We start from the raw sequence: 25,141 nt of genomic DNA on the forward strand, positions 1-25,141 counted from the left end.
TTGCACAAACTGGCTTTATTCTACCTAAGTTGCCCTCCCACAAGTGTGTACTCCGAAAGAGTGTTTAGTGCCGCCGCTCACCTTGTCAGCAATCGGCGTACGAGGTTACATCCAGAAAATGTGGAGAAGATGATGTTCATTAAAATGAATTATAATCAATTCCTCCGCGGAGACATTGACCAGCAGCAATTGCCTCCACAAAGTACACAGGGAGCTGAGATGGTGGATTCCAGTGGGGACGAATTGATAATCTGTGAGGAGGGGGATGTACACGGTGATATATCGGAGGGTGAAGATGAGGTGGACATCTTGCCTCTGTAGAGCCAGTTTGTGCAAGGAGAGATTAATTGCTTCTTTTTTGGGGGGGGTCCAAACCAACCCGTCATATCAGTCACAGTCGTGTGGCAGACCCTGTCACTGAAATGATGGGTTGGTTAAAGTGTGCATGTCCTGTTTTGTTTATACAACATAAGGGTGGGTGGGAGGGCCCAAGGATAATTCCATCTTGCACCTCTTTTTTCTTTTCTTTTTCTTTGCATCATGTGCTGATTGGGGAGGGTTTTTTGGAAGGGACATCCTGCGTGACACTGCAGTGCCACTCCTAGATGGGCCCGGTGTTTGTGTCGGCCACTAGGGTCGCTAATCTTACTCACACAGCTACCTCATTGCGCCTCTTTTTTTCTTTGCGTCATGTGCTGTTTGGGGAGGGTTTTTTGGAAGGGACATCCTGCGTGACACTGCAGTGCCACTCCTAGATGTGCCCGGTGTTTGTGTCGGCCACTAGGGTCGCTAATCTTACTCACACAGCTACCTCATTGCGCCTCTTTTTTTCTTTGCGTCATGTGCTGTTTGGGGAGGGTTTTTTGGAAGGGACATCCTGCGTGACACTGCAGTGCCACTCCTAGATGGGCCCGGTGTTTGTGTCGGCCACTAGGGTCGCTAATCTTACTCACACAGTCAGCTACCTCATTGCGCCTCTTTTTTTCTTTGCGTCATGTGCTGTTTGGGGAGGGTTTTTTGGAAGGGCCATCCTGCGTGACACTGCAGTGCCACTCCTAGATGGGCCCGGTGTTTGTGTCGGCCACTAGGGTCGCTAATCTTACTCACACAGCTACCTCATTGCGCCTCTTTTTTTCTTTGCGTCATGTGCTGTTTGGGGAGGGTTTTTTGGAAGGGCCATCCTGCGTGACACTGCAGTGCCACTCCTAGATGGGCCCGGTGTTTGTGTCGGCCACTAGGGTCGCTAATCTTACTCACACAGCTACCTCATTGCGCCTCTTTTTTTCTTTGCGTCATGTGCTGTTTGGGGAGGGTTTTTTGGAAGGGACATCCTGCGTGACACTGCAGTGCCACTCCTAGATGGGCCCGGTGTTTGTGTCGGCCACTAGGGTCGCTTATCTTACTCACACAGCGACCTCGGTGCAAATTTTAGGACTAAAAATAATATTGTGAGGTGTGAGGTATTCAGAATAGACTGAAAATGAGTGTAAATTATGGTTTTTGAGGTTAATAATACTTTGGGATCAAAATGACCCCCAAATTCTATGATTTAAGCTGTTTTTTAGTGTTTTTGGAAAAAAACACCCGAATCCAAAACACACCCGAATCCGACAAAAATAATTCGGTGAGGTTTTGCCAAAACGCGTTCGAACCCAAAACACGGCCGCGGAACCGAACCCAAAACCAAAACACAAAACCCGAAAAATTTCAGGCGCTCATCTCTAATATATATGCAGCACACTGAGCACAGATATGGAGCATTTTTTTCAGGCAGAGAACGGATAACTGGTGGTCACTAATCAGCAAAACTCTGCACTGTACTCCTCCTATATTATACAGCTGCTCCCCAGTCCTCCCCACAATGAATTAAGCAATAATGCGCAATCAAATTCAACAATAACGGAGAGGACGCCAGCCACGTCCTCTCCCTAACATTTGCAATGCACGAGTGAGAATGGCGGCGACGCGCGGCTGCTTATATAGAATCCGAATCTCGCGAGAATCCGACAGCGGGATGATGTCGTTCGGGCGCGCTCGGGTTACCCGAGCCATACGGGAGAATCCGAGTATGGCTCGGACCCGTGTAAAAAGGGTGAAGTTCGGGGGGGTTCGGTGTCCGAGAAACCGAACCCGCTCATCACTAGTAATATGCAAAACATCTTTAATTGCGATAATCATATATCGAATACATTTAGCCACCCTTGGCTGCAATTTTGCATCATCGTAGTCGACACTGGAGTTTGAATCCGTGTCGGTATCAGTGTCAACTATTTGGGATAGTGGGCGCATCTGAGACCCCGAAGGTCCCGGCGACATTGGGACAGACATGGGTTGACTCCCTGACTGTACCCTAGCTTCAGCTTTGTCTAATCTTTTGTGCAATAAATTAACATTAGCACTTAAAACATTCCACATATCTATCCAGTCAGGTGTCGGCGCTGCCGACGGAGACCTAATATTCATACACTCCCCCTCCTCCTTAGGTGAGCCTTCAACCTCAGACATGTCGACACCACACACACACAGGGAAGCTCTTTTCTGAAGACAGGTTCTCCACCAGGCCCTTTGGAGAGACAGAGAGAGAGTATGCCAGCACACACCCCAGCGCTATATGACCCAGGAAAAAACACAGAATGTTTACCCAGTAGTGTTTTTGTATCATGTATATGCGCCAATTATGTGCCCCCCTCTACTTTAAAACCCTCTTTCACCGTGTGTCAAGCATGGGAGAGTCCGGGGAGCTTCCCCTCAGCGTTGCTGTGGAGAAAAAATGGCGCTGGTGAGTGCTGAGAGAGAAGCCCCGCTTCTGTCCCGCTCAAATTTTCTAATAACATGGCAGGGGCTCTTTTTATACATGTACAGTGCCCAGCTGTACATGTTTATATGTGTATTTGCCACAGGAGGTGTTTATTGCTGCCAAGGGCGCCCCCCCCTGCGCCCTGCACCCTTACAGTGACCGAAGTGTGTGAGGTGAATGGGAGCAATGGCGCACCGCTTCACTGCTGTGCATTACCTCTATGAAGATCAAGGTGTCTTCTGCTGCCTCTGAAGTCTTTTCCTCACATACTCACCCGGCTTCTTTCTTCCGGCTCTGCGAGGAGGATGGCGGCGCGGCTCTGGGACGGACGGCGAGGGTGAGACCTGCGTACCGATCCCTCTAGAGCTAATGGTGTCCAGTAGCCTAAGAAACAGAGCCCTGAAACTCAGAGAAGTGGGTCTGTTTCTCTCTCCTCAGTCCCTCGATGCAGGGAGCCTGTTGCCAGCAGGCTCCCTGAAAATAAAAAACCTAACTAAAATACTTTCTTTTACAGGAAACTCAGGAGAGCTCCCTGAAAGCACCCAGTCTTCACTGGGCACAGTATCAAACTGAGGTCTGGCGGAGGGGCATAGAAGGAGGAGCCAGTGCACACCCAGATCCAAAGTCTTTCTTAAAGTGCCCATGTCTCCTGCGGAGCCAGTCTATCCCCATGGTCCTTACGGAGTCCCAGCATCCTCTAGGACGTTAGAGAAAATAAACAGGATAACAGTATACTCTGAAGAACAACATATCATAGGTGAGATGCAGTGAGCAGAATATAGTAGAAAACCTATATAAAAAGTTGTGAATAAGCAAACATAACCGCGGAAGTGCATGATAGTGGGGTAGCCCCCAGCATGCATGGAGAACATGGTGAGCAATTGTAGAATACATTTATATATGAAAACATATCAAAGATATATCTAAGCAGCATCCAATACGGGGCAGCAGCGGCCACTGTAGTGTAAGGGAGCAGTCTCTGCAGTAACAAAAAGAACCAAGGCAGTCCATGTGGAAGAAATGATGAGATCGCAGGGGGAGAACCTGTGAAATACGATCAAGTTGCCACTGAGGGGAGGTCAGTAATATCTGTGTTGTCTTCTCTGGAGATATTACGGAGATAGGCCACAGCGTCAGCAGGCGACAGAAAGTCTTTGTGGGAGGTACCCTCATAAATGCGTAAGCGTGCGGGGTAGAGTAGGCCAAATTTGCAACCCTCTGAGACAAGTTGAATGCAAATAGGGGAAAAAACTTTACGGGCCCGGGTCAATTCCACTGAATAATCCTGCAATATGAAAACCTTATTACCCTCCCATTGAATATCTTTCACTTTGCGGGATGCGGACCAGAATGCCAGTTTAGGAAGGTAGTACAGACAACGAAACAGAGTCACACGTGGACGCGGTCTGTTGGGGGTGGGGACAGGACCCACTCGATGAACCCTCTCAATTACTAGGTCGCTACAGTCCCGTTCTATGCCCAAAATTGCAGGCAGGGTGACACGTACAAAATGAGCCAGCGCTGTGCCTTTAAGTGATTCCGGCAACGCCACCAATCTGATATTGGCCCTCATTCCGAGTTGATCGGTCGCAAGGCGAATTTAGCAGAGTTACACACGCTAAGCCGCCGCCTACTGGGAGTGTATCTTAGCATCTTAAAATTGCGACCGATGTATTCGCAATATTGCGAGCACAAACTACTTAGCAGTTTTAGAGTAGCTCCAGACTTACTCTGCCTGTGCGATCAGTTCAGTGCTTGTCGTTCCTGGTTTGACGTCACAAAGACACCCAGCGTTCGCCCAACCACTCCCCCGTTTCTCCGGCCACTCCTGCGTTTTTTCCGGAAACGGTAGCGTTTTCAGCCACACGCCCATAAAACGCCGTGTTTCCGCCCAGTAACACCCATTTCCTGTCAATCACATTACGTTCGCCGGAGCGATGAGAAAGCCGTGAGTAAAAATACTTTCTTCATAGCAAAGATACTTGGCGCAGTCGCAGTGCGAATATTGCGCATGCGCACTAAGCGGAATTTCACTGCGATGCGATGAAAAATACCGAGCGAACGACTCGGAATGAGGGCCATTATTTCTTCTTGAACGATTTTCAATATCATCTAGCTTATTCCAGATTTGATAGTTCTCTGTAGTAAGAGATTTCACTGAGTGATGCAGCCCCTCTATGTCATGTGTAGCTGCCTGCAGCTGGGATTCAGTGTGAGAGACTCTCTGCTGTAGGTGCTGCAGCTGTGTAGTTATGTCAGTAACAGCCTGTGATAACAGGGGGGCCATGGTGGCTTTTATTGCTGCCACTACATCCCCATATGTTACAGGGGCTTCAGGATCGCGGCATACCTGTGATCCTGAGATATCAGTCCCCTCTGCCGCGGCCTTCTTGGAGGCAGGAGAGGTTACTTCAGGGCCGGCGCCATGTTGCTGCCAGCACGGCGTTTCTCCAGCCTCGTGTTAGCGCCGGTGGGAGCCTGGGGAGCCGCGGCTACGGGGGTCACATAGCGGTCCATGCTGACCACGGGTCCTGCCGAGGGTGGTCCGGGGGACGTGGAGGATGTAATAGCCTTTAAAAGGTTTATTGCGGCGGGCGGCGGGACGGAGCTCCTGCAGCGAGCGTCTCACTCCATGAGTCCCGGAACCGGAAGTCCCTACAAATATCTTTAATGGGCTCTGCAAGTTTGCAGGAGTTTGGTTTATGTGCTAATTTCAAAGCAGCATAAAAGTTCTTTCTGTGGCCATTGCCAGTTGTTTACTTATTACCTGTATTACTGTTGAAGGGTTTCTAGTAAACACATTTGTTTCTGCATTTATATGATCTCCCGTGTCCTTTGTTACTAGGTTATAGGAGCTAAGGTGATCTTGCCCTTCTAAATTTCTCTCTTGTTCTAGTTGGGATTGCCATCTGTAAGCTTCCGTAAAATCTACTGTCTGGGGGCAGGGCCTAGCGCCTTATAGTGTGCGCGAGTCGTGCCCAGCGTGCGTGCACGTGCCCGGTGGTGCGCGCACGCTCCCGTGATGCCTGCCATGTGCGCGTGCGGGTACCAGCGCTGCTGCAACCCGCGGCTCTGTCCCCGCTCCCCCAAGGTTGTGGGAAGGTAAGTGAAAGTTTCTTTCACTATACCTTCCCAGTGATCCACCGGGAGGCTTGCACCTAACCCACCAGCTGTTGCTAGGTGGCAATCCTGTTCCCTAGAACAAAGAGAGTTTGCAGATCATAGATTCCTGCAAACTAGTGTTTGAATATGCTACAGCATACTTCCCAACATTTCAAATTGTAGCAAATTGGAATACACTGCCCCACACTGTTAAGCTGGCTACAACACCTGACCAACATGTTGGTGGACCCGCTGTCGTACCAACTGAGTGGCCGATCAAGGTAAGTGTACACACTTACTGATTGGACGCTCAGCTTGTCAATCAGGACACACAGTGGGGCGTGCATTTGAATTTTCCAAACAAAATGTGACGCCAGCCCCCTGCAGCAAGAGTATGGGAGGATGACGACCCAGCCGTACACACAGCCAGATGGCCCTATATATCTGCAGATATATCAGCAATCAGCTTGGGGTACACACCCACCAAAGAGCTCACAATATATAGGTTTGAATGGCTGATATATCAACCACTGTGTATAGTCACCTTAAGAGATAGTCCTTCATCACACTAATATAGGGTGACCATATTATCCATTTTACCTTTGGATTACACAGGTTCTGTGGCTGGCTGACTTCAAGCCTGCATTTCAGCTGGTTTTAATCAGCCACAGAACCTGTGTAATCCACGAGCGTCCCAGGTAAAAGTGATATATGGTCACACTAATATCACTTAAATATTTTCATGCCCACACCACAATACAATAAGTTACACCACATTTTCCATGGCTAACCAACCTGTTTTATAACCAGGGTCGGACTAGCCCACAGGGGTATAGGGGAAACCCTCGCTGTGTGCCCCCCCCCCCCCCTCTAGGGATCAGGTTCCAGACTGTGGACTTGAATTATAAATGTATTTAACTATACTGCACAGGACTATGGTGAATTTTCTACAGAGCATTGCTGTTATTAAACTGGTACATTACCATGCATGCACCAGCAGTATTTACTAAATCTATCAAGAGGCCAAGGACTCTCTAATGGTTAGCCAATGCTGTGGTGAATGGCCACACCACCTCTGGAGGCCGGTCACACCCATAAGCCCCTTCCACTGCATTTCCCGGGTGGGTCCTTCATGTCCCAGGCTAACACTGCTCTTAACAATCTCCTGGGCTATATGCCAATGATAAGCAAAGTATGGCTTTTCTAAAAGGACTGCCAGCCATTAATTAGAGCATCATAAATTGTATAACTTTATTCTGTAAAATAACATATAGTACTGGTCGGTACAGTTTATAGTGAGACATCATTATAAAAGTTGTGCAATGATTAACCTTTATTCAAAGCAGCAACGTTATGTATTCATTCTCTCTTTAGTGCTATGTAGCTGCCAAAATATGAATAATAAAGTATACCAAAGGACATTGTGCTGTTGGCGCATAGCATGACTTCTATAGTCATAGCACAAGCCTATTGTATTTTGAATACTGATAAAGAACATATCTTAGCTTGAGCAGCACATGGAATAAACAGCATAATTGCACAATTGTCTCAAATGAAATTTTTGCATAATGCTCTGCTTCCTCGGCAAACTCCAGCCTTTGAAAACACAATAGATAATTGAAGCATTGCCTCACATTTACTGAGCATTACTGAAGTGATATAGGGCTAGTAGATTTAATTCCAGAGTCAATTGTTGGTGTTCTGCAGTATCTACTGTATGACAATGTCTGGCCTTGTACAGAAAGCACTGCTGAGCTTTGCATGCATTATTATTATTATTAGCCTTTATTTATATGGTGTCCCAAGGGTTCCGCAGTGCCTAAGAAAACAGTGACTTATAGTACAAGACAAGTACATGGTTGATAAACAAATCTGCATCCGTGCTCACAGCAAGAATATAAGCAGCAGGGTGATGGAAACTGGGGGTTAAGTGCTGTTGAAGGGAGTGTGGAGTACTTAGTAGCATAAGTAATACCCCTTTTAGACCGCCAGCTTTGAACACGGTTTATTGCACATGAGCGCGCATAACCTTTGTTGGTGTGTGGTCTGAAAGGGCCCAGTTGGAATAATCCGGGTCGAGCGAACCAGTATTCCAACTCAGGTAGTGAGCAGGGTTGAAGACATGTTCAACCCAGCTCGTTGTGCTGTGTAAATTGGAAGCCATGTCGCTTCGACCGTTTACCGTTCACTCTGTGATCTCTAAGCACCGTCCCCACCGAGTCACCGCTGACGTCACCAATCCGGAAATATGCCAGGTTAGGAACGGTGGCAGTGAGGGGCCTGAGGAGGGTTGCAACCCAGAAATCACCCATGTCAGGATCGTGGGTGTGACCCGCCTCAGGCGGTCTAAAAGGGGTATAAGAGAGAAATAAGCACATGAGCTGAGAGGGCCCTGCTTGTGAGAGCTTAGATTCTAAAGGGGAGGGGCAGACAGACAGTGGTGACACAGATGGTGTAGACAGTGAGCATCCCCAAAGAGTACAGTTACTTCTAATCATCTCATCGGAAAAGATGAAGCATTTATCTGTGTAACTGATGAGATATTAGGCTGGTTCTGAGTTTCACGCGATCTGCACACAATGACGATGTTCATGTAGTTCAGCAATTATTTGCAACTGTGCATGTGCAATACAACCCCTGAGGTGCGGACAAAGGTGCTGTTGCATTTGAGACAGATGGTATCAGAAAGGTGATGGTAAAGTGTGAATGAGTAGTGGCTAGTAGTGCACTGTTCAGTGGGCGTGTTATGGAAGTGTTGTGGGTGCGTCTGTGAAAGTAGCAGCATTCACATAAGCACAGCCGCAAGCATTGGAGGCCATTGTCAGACAGAGAAGTTGCGGCTTCCTTATGGCTGGCTCAAGTTTCGATGGTGTGACCGATGGTGGCGTATAAAGATGCACCAATTGGTATATCAGCATGCACGGATGCTAAAAGTCGACATCTCAGTCCTTGCACACTCGGCCGCATGGATGTACACAAGGAAAGAGTTTGTAGTGGCATTTGCATGAACTCACAGATGGGTGAAAGCCAATAGACGCTGCTGCATGTGCTGTTGCGTGTGACAATGAGCCATGTGAGCTAAGTGCCACAATACAGCCTGCTACACCTGCACACCAGAACATAATTTTCTTGCCATGGTAAATTATTATAACGGAATCTTTGTTTTCGGAATTTCAGTCTCTTGCAAAGAAAAATGAACTAAATCTGTGGCTACTTCTGCCTGATCAGTTATACTTTATTGGGCAAAAAGCATTTTCATCAGTTTTTATGGACTATATGATTAAAAACATTATATTACTGTATTATTGTAATGGTTTATTTCTTTGTAGGGATAGATGACTGCAACTACTAGGTTGTTAAAATGTGGTCTTACTGATCTTTAACATCTACGCAAGTCTTTAAAGCATTCAACCCCCCCCCCCCTTACTTCTGTTCAATTGAAGCTAGGAATTTCTCAGGGATAAGCTCCTGGCATTAATTGAATTCAACTAATATACAATGCTCCCTGTCTGTGCTGCCAGCATAGAAACTGAGACAAAACTAGTGTTGTGGCGACAGGGGCATTAGTGAATTGCATTGAAGTGCAATGCAATGTACTTTTCTTTTTGTAATCTGTCTGGCGGTACAAAGAGCTATGGGATAACGAGGAAGCCTTGCAGCCTATTCACCCACCGGTTTAACATTTTACTGTCTGTTGAATTGTTTTCATGGTGTCCATAGCAATGAAAAAAACACTCATGCATATAAAATCCCTCCTGATTCTAATACATTTTATGGGTACTGAAAATTAAATAATCACAAGGTAAAGAGTTGGATGACGTACGTATTCTAAGCTAAAGATTCATGATATAAAAGATTGATGACTTTGGTGGGTTCAAAACTACTTAATTTTCTAAAAAGAGGTGACAAGTATTCACTCCCACAACTCACGGCGAGTTGGATACTATGGTCTTCATTCCGAGTTGACCGCAGCCAGCAACTTTTTGCTGCTGTTGCGATAAACTAATCCCCGCTTGTGTATTTTAGCTTAGCAGGGCTGCATTTGCTTGTGCAGCCCTGCTAAGCTAAAAAAGTTTTGTGCTGCTCAAGAGTAAGTCTGGTTATACTTACCCTGTGCGACGAATCCAGCAGTGATGGGGCTGGCTTTGAAGTCACACCTCCGCCCTCCGTTCACCTGGACACGCCTGCGTTTTACTTACCACTCCCCAAAAACGGCAGGAAACCATAAGGTGACACCCAGGAACGCCCTCTTGCTGTCCCTCTTCTTGCGGTCGCCACTGCGACCGCTTTCTTCAAGGTCAGCATTGTTGCCGGCGAACCTCCTCGTCGCGCATGTGCATTTCGGACCCCTTCGCACTGCAGAGAGTAACCGCTGCATACGAACGGGTGGAATGAGCCCCTTAATCCGGCCCCCTATGATGAATAGGCTCCTTAGAAACAGTACAGTTGAGATCCCAAATTTGGCTTCACTGTTTGGGTTGCAGTTCTTTTGAGCTCCAGTTCATTTTATCACCAGTTTATTTGGTTTCTAATCCATTTGTGTATTAAAGTCCGGCACTAGAAATTTGGATTTGAGTTTGTGAACTCTGGTTTAAGATTGGGGTTGTCTGTATCACTTTTTTTAATGGTCTTGAAGATATTTTAGAATTAAAAAATTATTTGCTAGCGACGGGTATCAATGCAAAGTAAGAAAGTAACTTGCTATAGAAATATTTAGACAACATACCAAAATAGGATGTGATCAGTAGCGTAACTAGAAATTTTTCTCCCCCAAGCCAAAAAATTCTTCGGCGCCCCCCCCCCCCCCCCATCCCCCATAATTGGCACTAGTGAAGGGATAAACATGCGCGCGCCTCAAAAAGGCCCTGATACATTATAGCACATACAATGTCTGTGACACATTATGACACACACCGCAATGACCCTGAGACATACCACATATCACAATGCCCGTGATATAGTATACCATACACCGTAATGCCTGTGACACATACCGCAATGCCCGGTATACCCTATGCCACACACCGCAATGCCCCTGATACATTATAGCACATACAATGTATGTGACACATTATGACACACACCGCAATGACCCTGAGACATTATACCACATACCACAATGCTCGTGATATAGTATACAACACACTGTAATGCCTGACACATTATGATACACACCGCAATGTCCGTGATACATTATGCCACACACTGCAATGACCGTGAGACATTATACCACATATCACAATGCCCGTGATATAGTATACCATACACCGTAATGCCTGTGACACATACTGCAATGCCCGTTATACCCTATGCCACACACCGCAATGCCCATTATACATTATGCCACACTGCAATGCCCCTGAAACATTATACCACATACCACAATGCCCGTGATATAGTATGCCACACACCGTAATGCCTGAGACACATTATGACACACGCCGCAATGTCCGTGATACATTATGCCACACACCGTAATGCCCATTACACATTAAGTTCTACAGTAAGGCTTCTAATTACTTTTAAATTACCTGCTCGTTGCCAGGGGTTTTATGTTCTTAGTTCCATGCACGGTGCCAGGGGTTTTCATGCTCAGGGTGTCATGCTCGTTGCCAGGGGTTTCATGCATTTGGTGTCATGCTCGTTGCCAGGGGTTTCATGCACTGGGTGTCATGCTCGTTGCTAGGGGGTAGTGCTTGTTGATAGGGCTGTGCTCTCCCAGTGCCACATATGCCCCCAGTGCCAGATATTCCCCCACAGTGCCAGGTACTCATATGCCCCCAGTGACAAATACAGCCCCCTTCCCCCCCATGTGCCAGGTACACATATACCCCCCCAGTGCCACATATGCCCCCAGTGCCACACAAGCACCCCTCCCCCTGTGCCACATATGCCCCCAGTGCCACATAAGCCCCCCTCCCCCTGTGCCACATATGCCCCCAGTGCCACATAAGCCCCCCTCCCCCTCTGCCACATATGCCCCCAGTGCCACATAAGCCCCCCTCCCCCTGCTCCCCCGCTGTTTTGTGCTGGAGGGACACGGAGGGCGCAGCGCGTGCCTCTCCTGTGTCCCTCCTGGGTCTCCGGCGGGTCTGTTAAAGGAAGTGCCGGTTCGTGAGCCAATCAGAGCTCACGAATGGTACTTCCTTTATTAGACTCGCCTGAGACCCAGGAGGGACACAGGAGAGACGCGCGCTGTGCCGTCCGTGTCCCTCCTTACAGCAGCGGAGGGAAGGAGGAGACCGCAGATTGACATGCGGACGCTCGTCCGCATGTCAATCTGCGCTAAATCAGTGGCGCCCCCGCAGCCCTGCGCCCCCAAGCCACCGCGAGGGCTGCGGGGGCAGTAGTTACGCCACTGGATGTGATATAACAAATGACCTGTAATGTAGATAAATGTAAAGTATGCCACCTGGCCATGATAATAACTGTAATAATTAGCATTAAGTGGAATGTAATTAAGTAATGGTAAGATGGAAAAACACTTCTATTACATGACAGAAAGCCGAATAGCAGCACACAGTGCCAAGCAGCAGGTGCAAAGAATAATAAATTCCCAGCATGCATAGAAATAGAGATAAGATGTTCACCAACGTATGAGTGAGTAGATAGACTATGGTTTATCAAATGACCATATATGAATATCAAACCACAGGACATACTATTGGTGGCCAAAAACGCAGGCCACATCCAATGTTTGGCATTTTGCAAATCTCCAAACTACTGTTGCCCAAAATGCTTGGTAAAACCAGAACCTACACAGAATTCGGTCTGGTTCTCTAGGGACAAGAAGTCTTGAAGGAATGATCAGACCCCTGCCCCTAGAGAGTGTTGGTCTAATGATGACTAGCACTGGAGGGTAAATTTACGAAGAGTCTGGTTGTTAACCCAACATTTCTGGGTGTGTTTATGCCAGAATTTTAAAAAGGGCAATGCTTTTACTAGCAAGACACAGCTAGTGAAAGTATTGCCCTTTTAAATATCGGGCATAACACGCTCAGAAGTGTTGGGTTTAACAACTAGACTCTTCGTAAATGTACCCCCCAGTGCTAGTCATAAACCCCTGAGATTTTCCTGTAAATAAACTCCTGGGACTCTCCTGGTACCTCTGGCCATTGGGTAGAAAGGTTAAAATGTAAAAATATAGTGTCAGCTCCTGTGGCAGTTAAACATGTCATCATGCACAGGAGGCACTTAACTGATATTACATGCTGGCAGTTGGAGAATAAAATAGGCCTGCAACCTGAAATAAAACAAATAATTACAATGAAATTATTTTTATTTAAATGCTGTAAACCAGAACCTCTTGTGCAATCATAATAGAGTGCTGATCTTTTGCCAATCCACAGAGCATTCCATCCGGCAACACATGTTTAGGCTTGGAAAAATGGAAAGGCCAAGATAATATAAGTACACTGTGGTTCATTTGGTAATTAAAGACTTTCTAGGATCAGAGCAAGATCTTAGGGTATAAATCAAGTAGGGGAAGAACAATTTAGTCAGGCCAAGAAGTACTGTGCTTTGTTATATTGCTTAATCTTTCATTAATTATTCTCAGTCCTCACATTTCTAGCTACTGTGGTATAACCTAGCAGCAGCCAGAAGTTTATGCTAGATTTAAGCATAAAGGAATGAGCATCATGTTTTTAAATCACTGCATTCAAAATATATAATTTAGTCATAATTACATGCATGCAACCTAACTATGATTATCATGTCCTTTCAAAGAACTATGTGATAATATAAAAACTCCATATTCCCCCCAAAAATAGTAAACATGTAACTTGAAATTGATCTAAATTTTGTGATTGGAAAGATATTGCAACACAAACTCATTTTACAAAGGCAACTTGCAATGTTTTAGTTAATATTGTTATATTATGTATGTATGAATAGTACATATACACTTTAGGTGTATATATATAGAATGTCGACACTAGAATGTCTACATGATTTGAATGTCAACACTAATTTCAACATGGACAGAATGTCAGCATTCACAATGTCAACACTGTCAGAATATCAACATTCTGAATGTTGACAGTTGATTTTAGGGTTACTGTTAATGTGGGTACACACTGATAGATATATCTGCAGATCAATTGATCTGCAGATATAATTAAGGACGGATCGGGAAGTGTACTGTGCATACACACTGCCCCATCCGTCGGGGACTGACGTCATGAACTGGGCGGGCGTGTACACACGCCCGCCCATTTCAGCTGTCAATCACCGCCGGCCGCCGCAGCATGTGTATGGGCGGCCAGCTGGTCGCCCGTACACAGACAGCAATGCACCAATATATCGGTAGATATATTGACCGTCGGCTATGTTGTGGGGCCAACGCGATATGTCTGTGAACGACGGAGTTCACAGACATATCACCCATACACACTGGCCGACGGACCCGTGATATATCGGCCATTTAATAGAACGGCCGATATATCGGCCAGTGTGTGCCCACCTTTAGGTTGTGGTTAGGGTTAGGCTGTGCTTATTGTTAGGCTGCGGTAAGAGTTACAGTTAATCTGCGGTTAGGGTGAGTACACACTATGCTGGTAATGGCACGATATGTAGCTTCTGGCCAAATTGGAACAACATATTGTGCGTATCGGGCAGTGTGTATGCCCGATTGGGCGCTCCCACAGGATGCACTCTGGTTGGCCAGAAGATATTGTGTATGATGCCATGCTGCCGGATGTGGCATGGCATTGTACATCACACCATCGTCCCCTGCCTCATGCAAGCATGTATGCATGACATGATGCAGGGTTCTGTCGCCAGTAGCGAACTTCTCATTAGGCACGTGAGGCAGGTGCCTAGGGGCGGAACTTGTTTGAGGGTGGCACTTGGATGCTTGTGTTGGTACTGTCAGCCTGAAATGTACAAGTAACTGCAAATTATTTCAACTGTACTATATCATATGCCATTTTGAATGTCTAAAAGGATAGGACATGCACATACTGCCCCTGTCAGGTGTGCCTACTTAGTAAATGTGTGTGTATATATATAGCAATAAAAAATAAAAAAGTCATAGTAGCTTTTTTATTATTCTATTAAATTGGCTATTATTAAAGGAGAGCTTATAACCAGTGCTGTTTCTTGAAGTGGACGAGACAGTGGCATATCTATAATGGGTGCAGAGGGGGCCCACACCGCACACACTGCACCCATTTCGTCTATACTTTCACCTTTCTGGTGTCCATCGGTGTCTTTGCGTGTGGGCCCCCTCCTCCTCCGTAGCTGTCAGCGCAGTTAGTGATCTGAGCACTAGAGAGACTCTGTCACTGTGCCAGAGTCTAAAGCTCTTGTGCAGGTCTCAGACACCTGCGTTGCTGGCTACGGAGGAGGAGGGGTCCACACGCGGAGCCTGCACACGGGTCCCCTCCTCCGTAGATATGCCCCTGGGACGAGCCACGCGATTCCACAGGGCACACACCATGGCACTTGCAGGCTCCTATCCTGCTTCCCCTTCTCCCTCCCATAGTACTCTGCTCAGGGGATGTAGTTTTGTGGAATGAAGCAGTTTTACAAAACTCTGCCCCCCGAGTGGAGTACTATGGGCGGGAAGAGGGGAAGCAGGATAGCAGAGCTAGCACCAGCACTGCTACACCCCTGGCAATGAGCATTACCCCCAGCAACAAGCATTTCCGCTAGCAACAAGCATTGCCCACCCCTGGGAGCGAGCATGACACACAGAGCAAGAGCATGAAAGCCCTGGCAACGAGCATTACACACCACTAGCAACGAGGATGACATCAAGAGCATGAAACCCCTGGCAACAAGCATGACACCAAGAGCATAAAACCCCTGGCAACAAGCATGACACCAAGAGCATAAAACCCATGACCACAAGCATGACACCCAGTGCATGAAACCCCTGGCACCGAGCTTGACACCCAGCGCATGAAACCCCTGGCAAAGAGCAGGTAATTTAAAAATAATTAGAAGCTTTACTGTAGGGCATAATGTATCACGGGCATTGCAGTGTGTGGCATAATATGATGCAAGGGGCATTACTGCTTGGGGCTTAATATGGTGTAATGTTGTCTTTTTTCCTGTGGTGGCCGAGGTCTGGTGCTGCAAAAACTGGGGTGTCCTTTCCTGTGAAGCCACGCCCATTTTACAGAGGACATGAGTGCAAAATATATATTTTTTAATGTTTGTGGGCATTTTTAATGTCATGGGGGGGGGAGGAGGCGGAGGGCATTTTTTTACTGCTCAGACTAAAGCCATTCATTTTATTAGAAAGGTTTTTTTATGACAACACCTGGTGATCTGGTCATTGATTTGTCATATGAATGATTGGAAATGTGGAATTTGACCTTCTATGGGTTTGGGCAACTTGTTCATAAATCTAATTGTTCACTGATTCATGCTTTTGATGAATAGGTTCTGTGATCCAATAATAATATATCATTATTATTTCTTTTCTGTTCATTTGAAATTATTTGTTTTGTGGTTAAGTCCTAGGAGCAACTACACAAAGAGACAGCATTTCTAGGGCGTAATGTACAATGTAATGCCCAGCTCGTATTTTAATCTTGATGGCTAGTTTCAGGACCATCTTAATAGCATTGTAGGTCCGGACAAAGCAATGCACTGGAGCTCCTGAACACCCATTCATGTCAACTAATTTAAAAATAATAAAAAAAAATCATAACTTACCACTCCGACACCATCTCTCCACATACTTCCATGCAGTGAATGGCTGATAGCACACTGAATGGTGGATAGCATCAGCCATCCACCAATCAGCATGCTGGCACACAGTCACTGCAGAATTGTCATTCCAGTGTCCCACAGGAAATGTGTCATCAGTTGCTGTTGTTTACTGCAAGTGGTATAACAAATAGATGCGTTTTTATGTACCCAGCAGTCGGTAGCGGATCTTGCTACGGGCAAGCAGGATATTTGCCCGGGGCACAGGAAATGTGTCACATAAGTTAAGTTTGGTAATAGAGCTCTAAGTGTTGCTGATGCAGGGAACGTCATCAGTTGCTGTTGTTTACTGCAAGTGGTATAACAAATAGATGCGTTTTTATGTACCCAGCAGTCGGTAGCGGATCTTGCTACGGGCAAGCAGGATATTTGCCCGGGGCACTGCCTTCCGGAGGGTGCCGCTGCCGTGGCAAGATCTGCTACTGGTGCCGCCCGGTGCTGTGTAGATGCGGTGCTGTGCAGTGCGCGATGAAGTCACCGCGCACCGCACTGCATTGGGGGAGCGGCACATAGACGCTAGAAGTCATAATTGACCTCTAGTGTCTATGCGGGGCTATGGGAGAGACGTCTTGATGTCTCTCCCATAGATACGAGGAGCGGCGCCGGCGGCCAGAGACGGAGGGCAGCAGCAGTTGGGAAGCAGGAACTGGGATTGTGAGTATTTTTTGTTGTTGTAAGTGGCTCAATTAGGGGTCACAACTCTACAGGGGACACAGTACTGGGGGCAATACTACTGAAGGCCCAACCCTACAGGGGGCACATTACTGGGGGCAATACTACTGTGGTCACAACTACAGGGGGCACAGTACTGGGGGCACAACTACTGAGGGCACAGCTACAGGGGGCATAACTGACCACGCCCCTTCTCCATGAAGCCGTGCCCCTATTTTTCCGCCCTGGGCGCCACAAGGTCAAGATCCGGCCCTGCCAGCAATATTAACATGATTCAAATAAAGATGCTCCCTGTTAATTGTCAGCATGCTGTAAGTATTAGGAAATAGGACAAAGGTGTTTTACAGTAGTTAACTTATAGCTGGCTGATATGTCTACTGAAGATGGTCAAAGACATGAGAGAAGGGAATTTTCATATTAATCAGATTTTGCTATGAAACACCATTTTACAGAGGTGTAATGTTTCAATAACACAATGTTCAATTTCCATGTTTTTTCATATTCTTTGGAATACCCTGATTAATTTATAATTTAGAAGTGGTGCTAAGATGATGATAGTGTAAATGAATTCTGCACTGGTTATAGTATAATAAGTAAGATGTTTCTGTAGAACATAACTAATAAGTGGAGTCCATTTCTCTTCATAAATGTGAGGAATTCTACACAAAGGTGTAGCTACCATAGGTGCAGGTATTGCAGCTGCTATGGGGCCCAGAGCTGAGAGGGGCCCACCTTCCCTGTCAAAGTTACGTGTTATATACATTTTTCGCCATTGGGTGGTACGTAGGGGTCCTTTCAAACTTTTTCCTTGGGGCCTGCAATATATCTAGGTATGCCCCTGGACCTGCTTATTGTAATGTGGTATAAAATGAACTGGAGGGCTTTTTATGTTATATAATATGAGCCTGGGCACTGTAATTAGGCACAATATGAACGGGGAGCACTATATATCATTATGTGAATTGGGGGTATTGTGCGGCATAATGTGTACTGGCAGCTCTGAAATGTGACACAGGGTGAACTTATGCACTACTGTGATTCATAAAAGAAATTAGGGCACTACTATGGGGCATAACATTAAATAAGGCTCTACTATGGTTCAGAAAATGAACTAGTGCACTATTATAGGGCATAAAACTAATAACTACTGCAGAGAAGTGTCTCTCTAGAAGTATTGGGACGGGGGCCCCTTCAAAATGTTGCTATGGGGCCCACAAAGTTCTAGCTACACCCCTGATTCTACACCCAGATGAGAAAGAGGAATATTAGGTGGAACATCTCAAGTTAAACTTGAAGGTTTTTTTTAGCTTTCCTATTTGCCTTTAAAGGGTTAAAGCACTTTAATGTGACATGGAAATCCTGCTCTCCATGACCTTACCTATTGACCCAGCAGATTTACTAGTAAAGCATTTCAAACTCATTTACAATCATTAGCGTAATGTTCTTTGTCACTATGGGCCTGATTCTAAGTGGGGAATAAAGTAAGAACGAGTAAGAAGAAACAGTGGGGCCTAGGACTGACAAAATAGTCAGGCCCCCAACTGGCATAACTGCACCTCTTTGGGGGTGTGACAGCATGTGAGAAGCACACACTTACAGGAGCAGGATAGGTCAGCATTTTTAAAGCGTTGACCAGAAACTGCCCACTTGATTTTTGGACACAAATACATTTTTTAACAGCACCCAAAACCCGCCCCACTTTTGTTGTGTGCTCAAATACTGACCCACCAGCTGCGGGCAACACAAAAGGACCAGGATCACACAGCACATGGATGCAGCCAGTACACTCTCTTCTGAGGCTGCACTCAGAAAAATAATTGGTTGTTAGGGAGATATCTTAGTATGAGGTAAACTAGTGAGGTGCCATGTCAGCAGGAGGGGGGGATTAGAGACTCCATGTCAGCAGAATGGGGGGCAGGGGAGGAGTCATGTCAGCAAAGAGGGGTAGGACTATAGCTATGAGGCCCCTGGATTCAATCAGGATACAGACTTCACAGCCTACATAGGGTCCTAGGAACAACGCACACTGACCTGCAGCGATTCCTCTGCTCTGATTACTGGATCTGATCTTCTGAGAATCGTTATGCTATATCTTTAGGAACCCTGCACCAGAAATGGCCACAGTGTATGTCCGTCAGGCTGACAGCGCATGTGCAGGGGCACTAATATCGTGCAATGCAATAATTGATAAATGGACCACTGAGTGAAGAAATTAATTTGCCAATGGAAGAGTTGTACTGTACTGATGTGCCAGAGCTTAAAACACTAAAGGAAGAGTCACAAAGGCCAATGGGAGAGAGTGCAGGCTGGAGAATATGGTGATGTATCTAGTATTAGTAACAGTTATTTATATTGTGCACACTTACTTCAAAATATATGTATGTATATATATATATATTAAAGCGCAATGGAATTTGCTGTGCTAGATAAGAAACTGTTAACAAATAATTATATGTACATCTTTCCCTCCTCCCCCACACACGCCACTTTCAGTATCTCCCTCTTCACTTCCCTGCGTACACCCCATGGTCTGTCTCCAATGACTCCATGCTGCATTCCCAGCTCACCCCATCCCAAAGCCCTGTATGAGGCTATATTTCCTCACCAAGCCACTCTTACCACGGGGAGAGACTCACCAGAACGAGGCCTGGACACCGCACACCAGTCCCCATCAGAAGAGGCCGGCACAGGGCACGGGAATCCTGGCTAGCGGAGCTGCTGCCATGTCCGGTAACTACCTGCAGCAGAGCGGGACCTGGAAGAGCAGGCACAGTCACTTATGCCACACAGTCACTGTGTGTGAGAGACTCCTGTCACTCTGAGTCTACTCCCACACCGCCTAGCCTTGGGGCCCCTCTGATCCTTGGGGCTCGTTACAGGTGTCCTCTTTGAACCCCCCCGTCGCTGGCCCTGATTACGTAGTGCTTTACAGAGATCATTTCAGTCACTCACATCAGCCACAGTGGGAGCTTTACATTTATATTCCTTACCACATGCACACTATTTTTGTTAGTGGCCAATTAACCTACCAGTAAGTTTTTAGAGTGGAGGAAGAATCTGGAGCACCAGGAGAAAACCAGCTCAAACACTGGTGAAGCATAAAGACTCCACACTGATAGTGACTTGGTCAGGAGTTGAAATCATAACCTCAGACCTGCAGGCAGCAATGTTAAGCATTATACCAACTGTGCTTCCTAATATTATTATATCACATCGTCATTGTCAGCAAAATAGTGCTAACACACTAGACAATATTGTAAACAATGTGTCGTAATCAGGCACATCGTCCAGGATATCGTCTAATCACTGTGTGTACCTGGCTTTACACTACACTCCTCACAAACATACTGCGAGCATACACAAATAAACACTGACAAGACTGGAAAAATAATGTCAGCAGACAAAAAAATAGACAAATGGTAAACTAAGACAAGACTACACAGAAAATGACAAGAAAACTTCATAATTTGTAAACTCACCAAATTGCTCTCCAACATCACCTCTCCTAACACCAACTACCTCCAACCACCTAACAACAGTATACCTCACAATGTGCTCGGGAGGTCTGCGGCTATTATTTTCATAAAGGGGTTGGAATGAAGAATTTGCATGTGGTTTGTTTTCCCCTTATAGAAAACCACCAGGATCAGGTAGTGTGGGTCTATTTATGGTCTATATTTGGCCGGTTTTGACGTCGATTTTCGTTGGAAATGTCAAACCCAATTGACACTGCAAACCGACAGATAGTATAGAAATTATTTAGACAGAAACTCTCCGTCCATTTCCATTGATATTGAAATAGAACCAAAAGCAATGGCTAGTAAATGTACCCCTAAGTGTTGGCAGGGGTAGACCTCATACACCCAGGACTCCAGACAGAGCAATCTGACATTGCAGTCCACACTGAACTGCAGGTATAAGTGAAATTGATACATACACATACACTCACTTGATACAATAATTTTTACACAGTGAGAGTTTTTTTAAAGAAGGTTTTCTATATTTATGAGCTACCTACTGACAAAACTTTGGTTATTTTAGTACTTACTGTATCAATTCAGCTACTACAGATGTGTCATCGGTACATCTAGCCTCCCTGCGCATTAAAGAGCCCATCTAGTCACGCCATTCTGTAGCGTGACTTGGGAGTGCCGAGCATTTTTATGTGCAACTTTTTCCATTAAAATGCTTCTTAGTCACAAAACGATGTGAATAGGATGCACATACAGCTTATGTTGTTTAAAATGATACAGTATGCAGAATGCCTATATCCTGTGTGCAGCAGCGGCTGTATCTGCATACGGAATACTATGCTACAGTGTTTTCTTTGAAAACACTTTAACGTACCATTTCATATGCTGTTACAGGCGCAGACGCACAGAGAATATAGGAATACTCCATATCATTTTAATCAGCAGAGTCTGCTTGTGTGTCCTATTTGCAAAGCAATGCGAAAAAGACGTATTTTTTGGGGAAAAAAGACGCCCGATGCTTACGAAGTTGCACGGGACCTGTCAGCTCACTCACACCCGGCATCTCCCGCTACGTGGCGTATTTAGGCAAGATGTAAGAGCACGCATCTGTATATTCTGCTTTTTTTGTTCTGCTTTCTAGAGACAGTTGAAAATGCATTCTTTAAAAGTGAGACACATTTTATATTGGGATCAGTACGAAATCCCGCCGGACGGGATCCCGGTGGTCGGAATACCGACACCGGAATCCCGACCGGCACAATCCTGACAGGGGGGCGAGCGCAACGCAGTCCCTTGCAGGCTATGTGTGTCGTGGACACCCACAGAGGGAAAATATGTCGGGATTGTGCCGGTCGGGATTCCGGTGTTGGTATTCCAACCGCCGGGATTCCGTCCGGCGGTATCTTGACCGCATCCCTTTATATTTGTTGTTCAAGCACAATGTGCAATACAAGTGATTGTCATATGCTTGCAAATGACCACAGTATCCTTTTTTTTTTTTTAAAATGAAGTTAATCCAGTTGCTGCCAGGTATGTCCATTCCATACCTACATATCATGAGGCTACACAATTTTTGCATTTTTCCCTTAATTTCCCAGGGATTAATTTATTTTTTTATTCTACTCACTGTAATTAGATTTCAGAAGGCTTTTTTGAAAATGTAGTTCTTTATCTTGATATCATACTTGTTGGGTTTTATACAAAAGAATTACAGCATGCAGAGTATTCCATAGACTGATTATTATCATTTGTTTGTTTTTTAATATTTGAATGGATAGAGAAAGTGGAGAAGTTGCCCAAATCAACCAATCAGTTTCTCTCCTTTATCTAGCACAGTCTTTGAAATAACAGCAGCTGATTGGTTGCAGTGGGCCAGAACTCCATTCTGTCTCTCTCTAAGGCTTGATACAACTCCCCTTGTGTAACAAATGTAACCATGCCTTTGGTAATATAGACAACAAGTTATATGGCAAAACATATAAATACACAACAATCTCTTGATGTGCTTAATTGACGACTGGGTGTTTTGCTGGACAGTCAATCATAATTTACAATTGAACCAGAGCACTGCATATACAATCAGTACAATGGGGGTAATTCCAAGTTGATCGCAGCAGGACATTTTTTAGCAGTTGGGCAAAACCATGTGCACTGCAGGGGGGGGGGCAGATATAACATTTGCAGAGAGAGATTTGGGTGGGTTATTTTGTTTCTGTGCAGGGTAAATACTGGCTGCTTTATTTTTACACTGCAATTTAGATTGCAGATTGAACTCACCACACCCAAATCTATCTCTCTCTGCACATGTTATATCTGCCTCCTCTGCAGTGCACATGGTTTTGCCCAACTGCCAACAAAGTTCCTGCTGCGATCAACTCAGAATTACCCCCTATGTGTGTCTTTAATAGTGCTTATAGCAACCAATCAGATGCTGCCCTGATCAAACAAATAATTTGTTGATTGAATAACTGCACCTCTTGTGCACTAGAGATAGGGAAAACATTTTGGAAATGTTTCTACCAAGAATTTCAATGTTTCATGGCTACCATATTGGCGAAAATGTTATCTATTCTTTCCCATATTTTTTTTAGCAACGTCTTCTGTAAACATATTTTTAAATAATATTATGAAATCATTTACATTAAAACAATTATTTATACTCCTAAAATAAGTTTTTTTTTGTTACCAGTATAAATGATTTAAGAATGAGTCTCTGAAAACAAAGAAACCAACTCAAAAGTAGAGATCGCTTAGCAAACTGAGGTACAGTATGGGTGCCCCATTGTGTTCTATTAATGCACAAAAAGAGGACAAACTACACAATCCAAATATCACCAATAGTTGAATTGCTATTAAGTGTTATTAATCTGATATTCTGTATTATTATTATTATTCTATAGTGTGTGAGCACAAAGTCCACATGTACTTACTTATTCATTCTGATGACAGGCATTGCAGAGGTTCAGCTTGCTTTACACAAGTGTGCATACTGTAGGTAATCTCTTTAGACCACTGTAACTTTTTTCTCCAATAATCCAGTTGTGTTCTGGTAGGCTTTGGCCCAAGTAGCACTTTGCTGCATTACCACCAAACGGATGGGCGACCTGTTTTCTGGCAAGGTCTCTGGAGCATACTCCTTACTGGGGTCTTTCCCCCTGCAGTCATATAGCACACAGGACACCAGGAATACCAGCAGCAGAATGACATAACTGGCAACAAGTATAATTAAGTTCAGAGTCACAGGGTCAATTTCCAAGTAAAATTCCATTACATCCCATATTCTCCTGCAGTGTTCTAGGCATACGGATCTGTTCTGTGGTTTCGTGCACAGGGGTGCAGAGTGCAGTGCATGGATGCTAATGGATGCACAGGATTGTGCGGTAAAAATACATTTAATCCCCTACACTCATTTCTAGGCTGCATGATTAAAGCGGCTCAGTTTAATAACTTAATCCCCTCCCTTTGAAAACCACATAGAAGATGCATTTCCGTGATTGAAATGAAAGCATAGTCATATCTACACTCAGAGCTGATTGCATATGAAGATTACCACTGGCATTCATTTTCTGGTCATTTCAGAGAGAAAATAAATGGACCTTGCAATGTTTCTAGACAAAATTTTGAACATTTCTTTTCTTTTCAGATTATCATAAACTTTATACCATGGTTTATTGTACATATATACACACACACAGTATAATTCATAAACAAAGACTAGTTTAATCAAGGTCAGGCTTTAAATGCAATTGCATGAGATATATACATAGACGCCCAGATTTATCAAGCCTTGGATAATGATAAATTACATGGTGATTAAGTACCAACCAATCAGCTCCTAACTGTCATTTTTAAAACTCAGCTTGTAAGATGGCAGTTAGAAGCTGATTGGCTTGTACTATATCACCGTGCAATTAATCACGTGCCAATGCTTGATAAATCTGGGCCTTAATATTTTACTTTGGTAGATTGACACTCCTTAAAAGTCTGTAATCAAACTTCATAAACTATAATAAATTATCTGGAATGATGTCATATATATGTGTGTGTCAGTGGTGTAACTACCACCCCCGCAGCCACTGCGGAGGCTTGGAGGCGCAGGGCTGCCGCCACTGATTCAGAGCAGGTTGACATGCGGACTAGCCATCCGCATGTCAGTCTGCTAAATGTCCCTCCCATGTCAGTCTGCTAAATGTCCCTGCCGCCACCATGGAGGAGACATGCTACAGGTCATACTTCACCTCTAGCGTCTAGGAAGTGCCAGGACCCACGTGAGCACATAGCGCTGGCAGCGGCCACAGCACCCTTTCACATGCCACCCTGGCATCCCTTGTAGCGAGCATGAAAACCCCTTGGCAACGAGCATTACCCCGTTGAA

General features: G+C 45.3%; 1 protein-coding gene across 1 annotated transcript in view; it reads right to left on the reverse strand.

Moving 5' to 3' along the window:
* The window catches only part of SMIM36 (small integral membrane protein 36), a 179,000-nt gene extending 154,867 nt beyond the window's left edge, over positions 1 to 24,133 (reverse strand). The window contains exon 1 of the mRNA XM_063963675.1: positions 23,697 to 24,133. Coding sequence (XP_063819745.1) covers positions 23,771 to 24,034 — 264 coding nt within the window. The 5' untranslated portion in view covers positions 24,035 to 24,133 and the 3' untranslated portion in view covers positions 23,697 to 23,770. The remainder of the gene's footprint in view (positions 1 to 23,696) is intronic.
* Positions 24,134 to 25,141: the final 1,008 nt, after the last annotated feature.

This window comes from Pseudophryne corroboree, chromosome 3 (assembly GCF_028390025.1).
Source record: "Pseudophryne corroboree isolate aPseCor3 chromosome 3, aPseCor3.hap2, whole genome shotgun sequence".
Taxonomy (NCBI): domain Eukaryota; kingdom Metazoa; phylum Chordata; class Amphibia; order Anura; family Myobatrachidae; genus Pseudophryne; species Pseudophryne corroboree.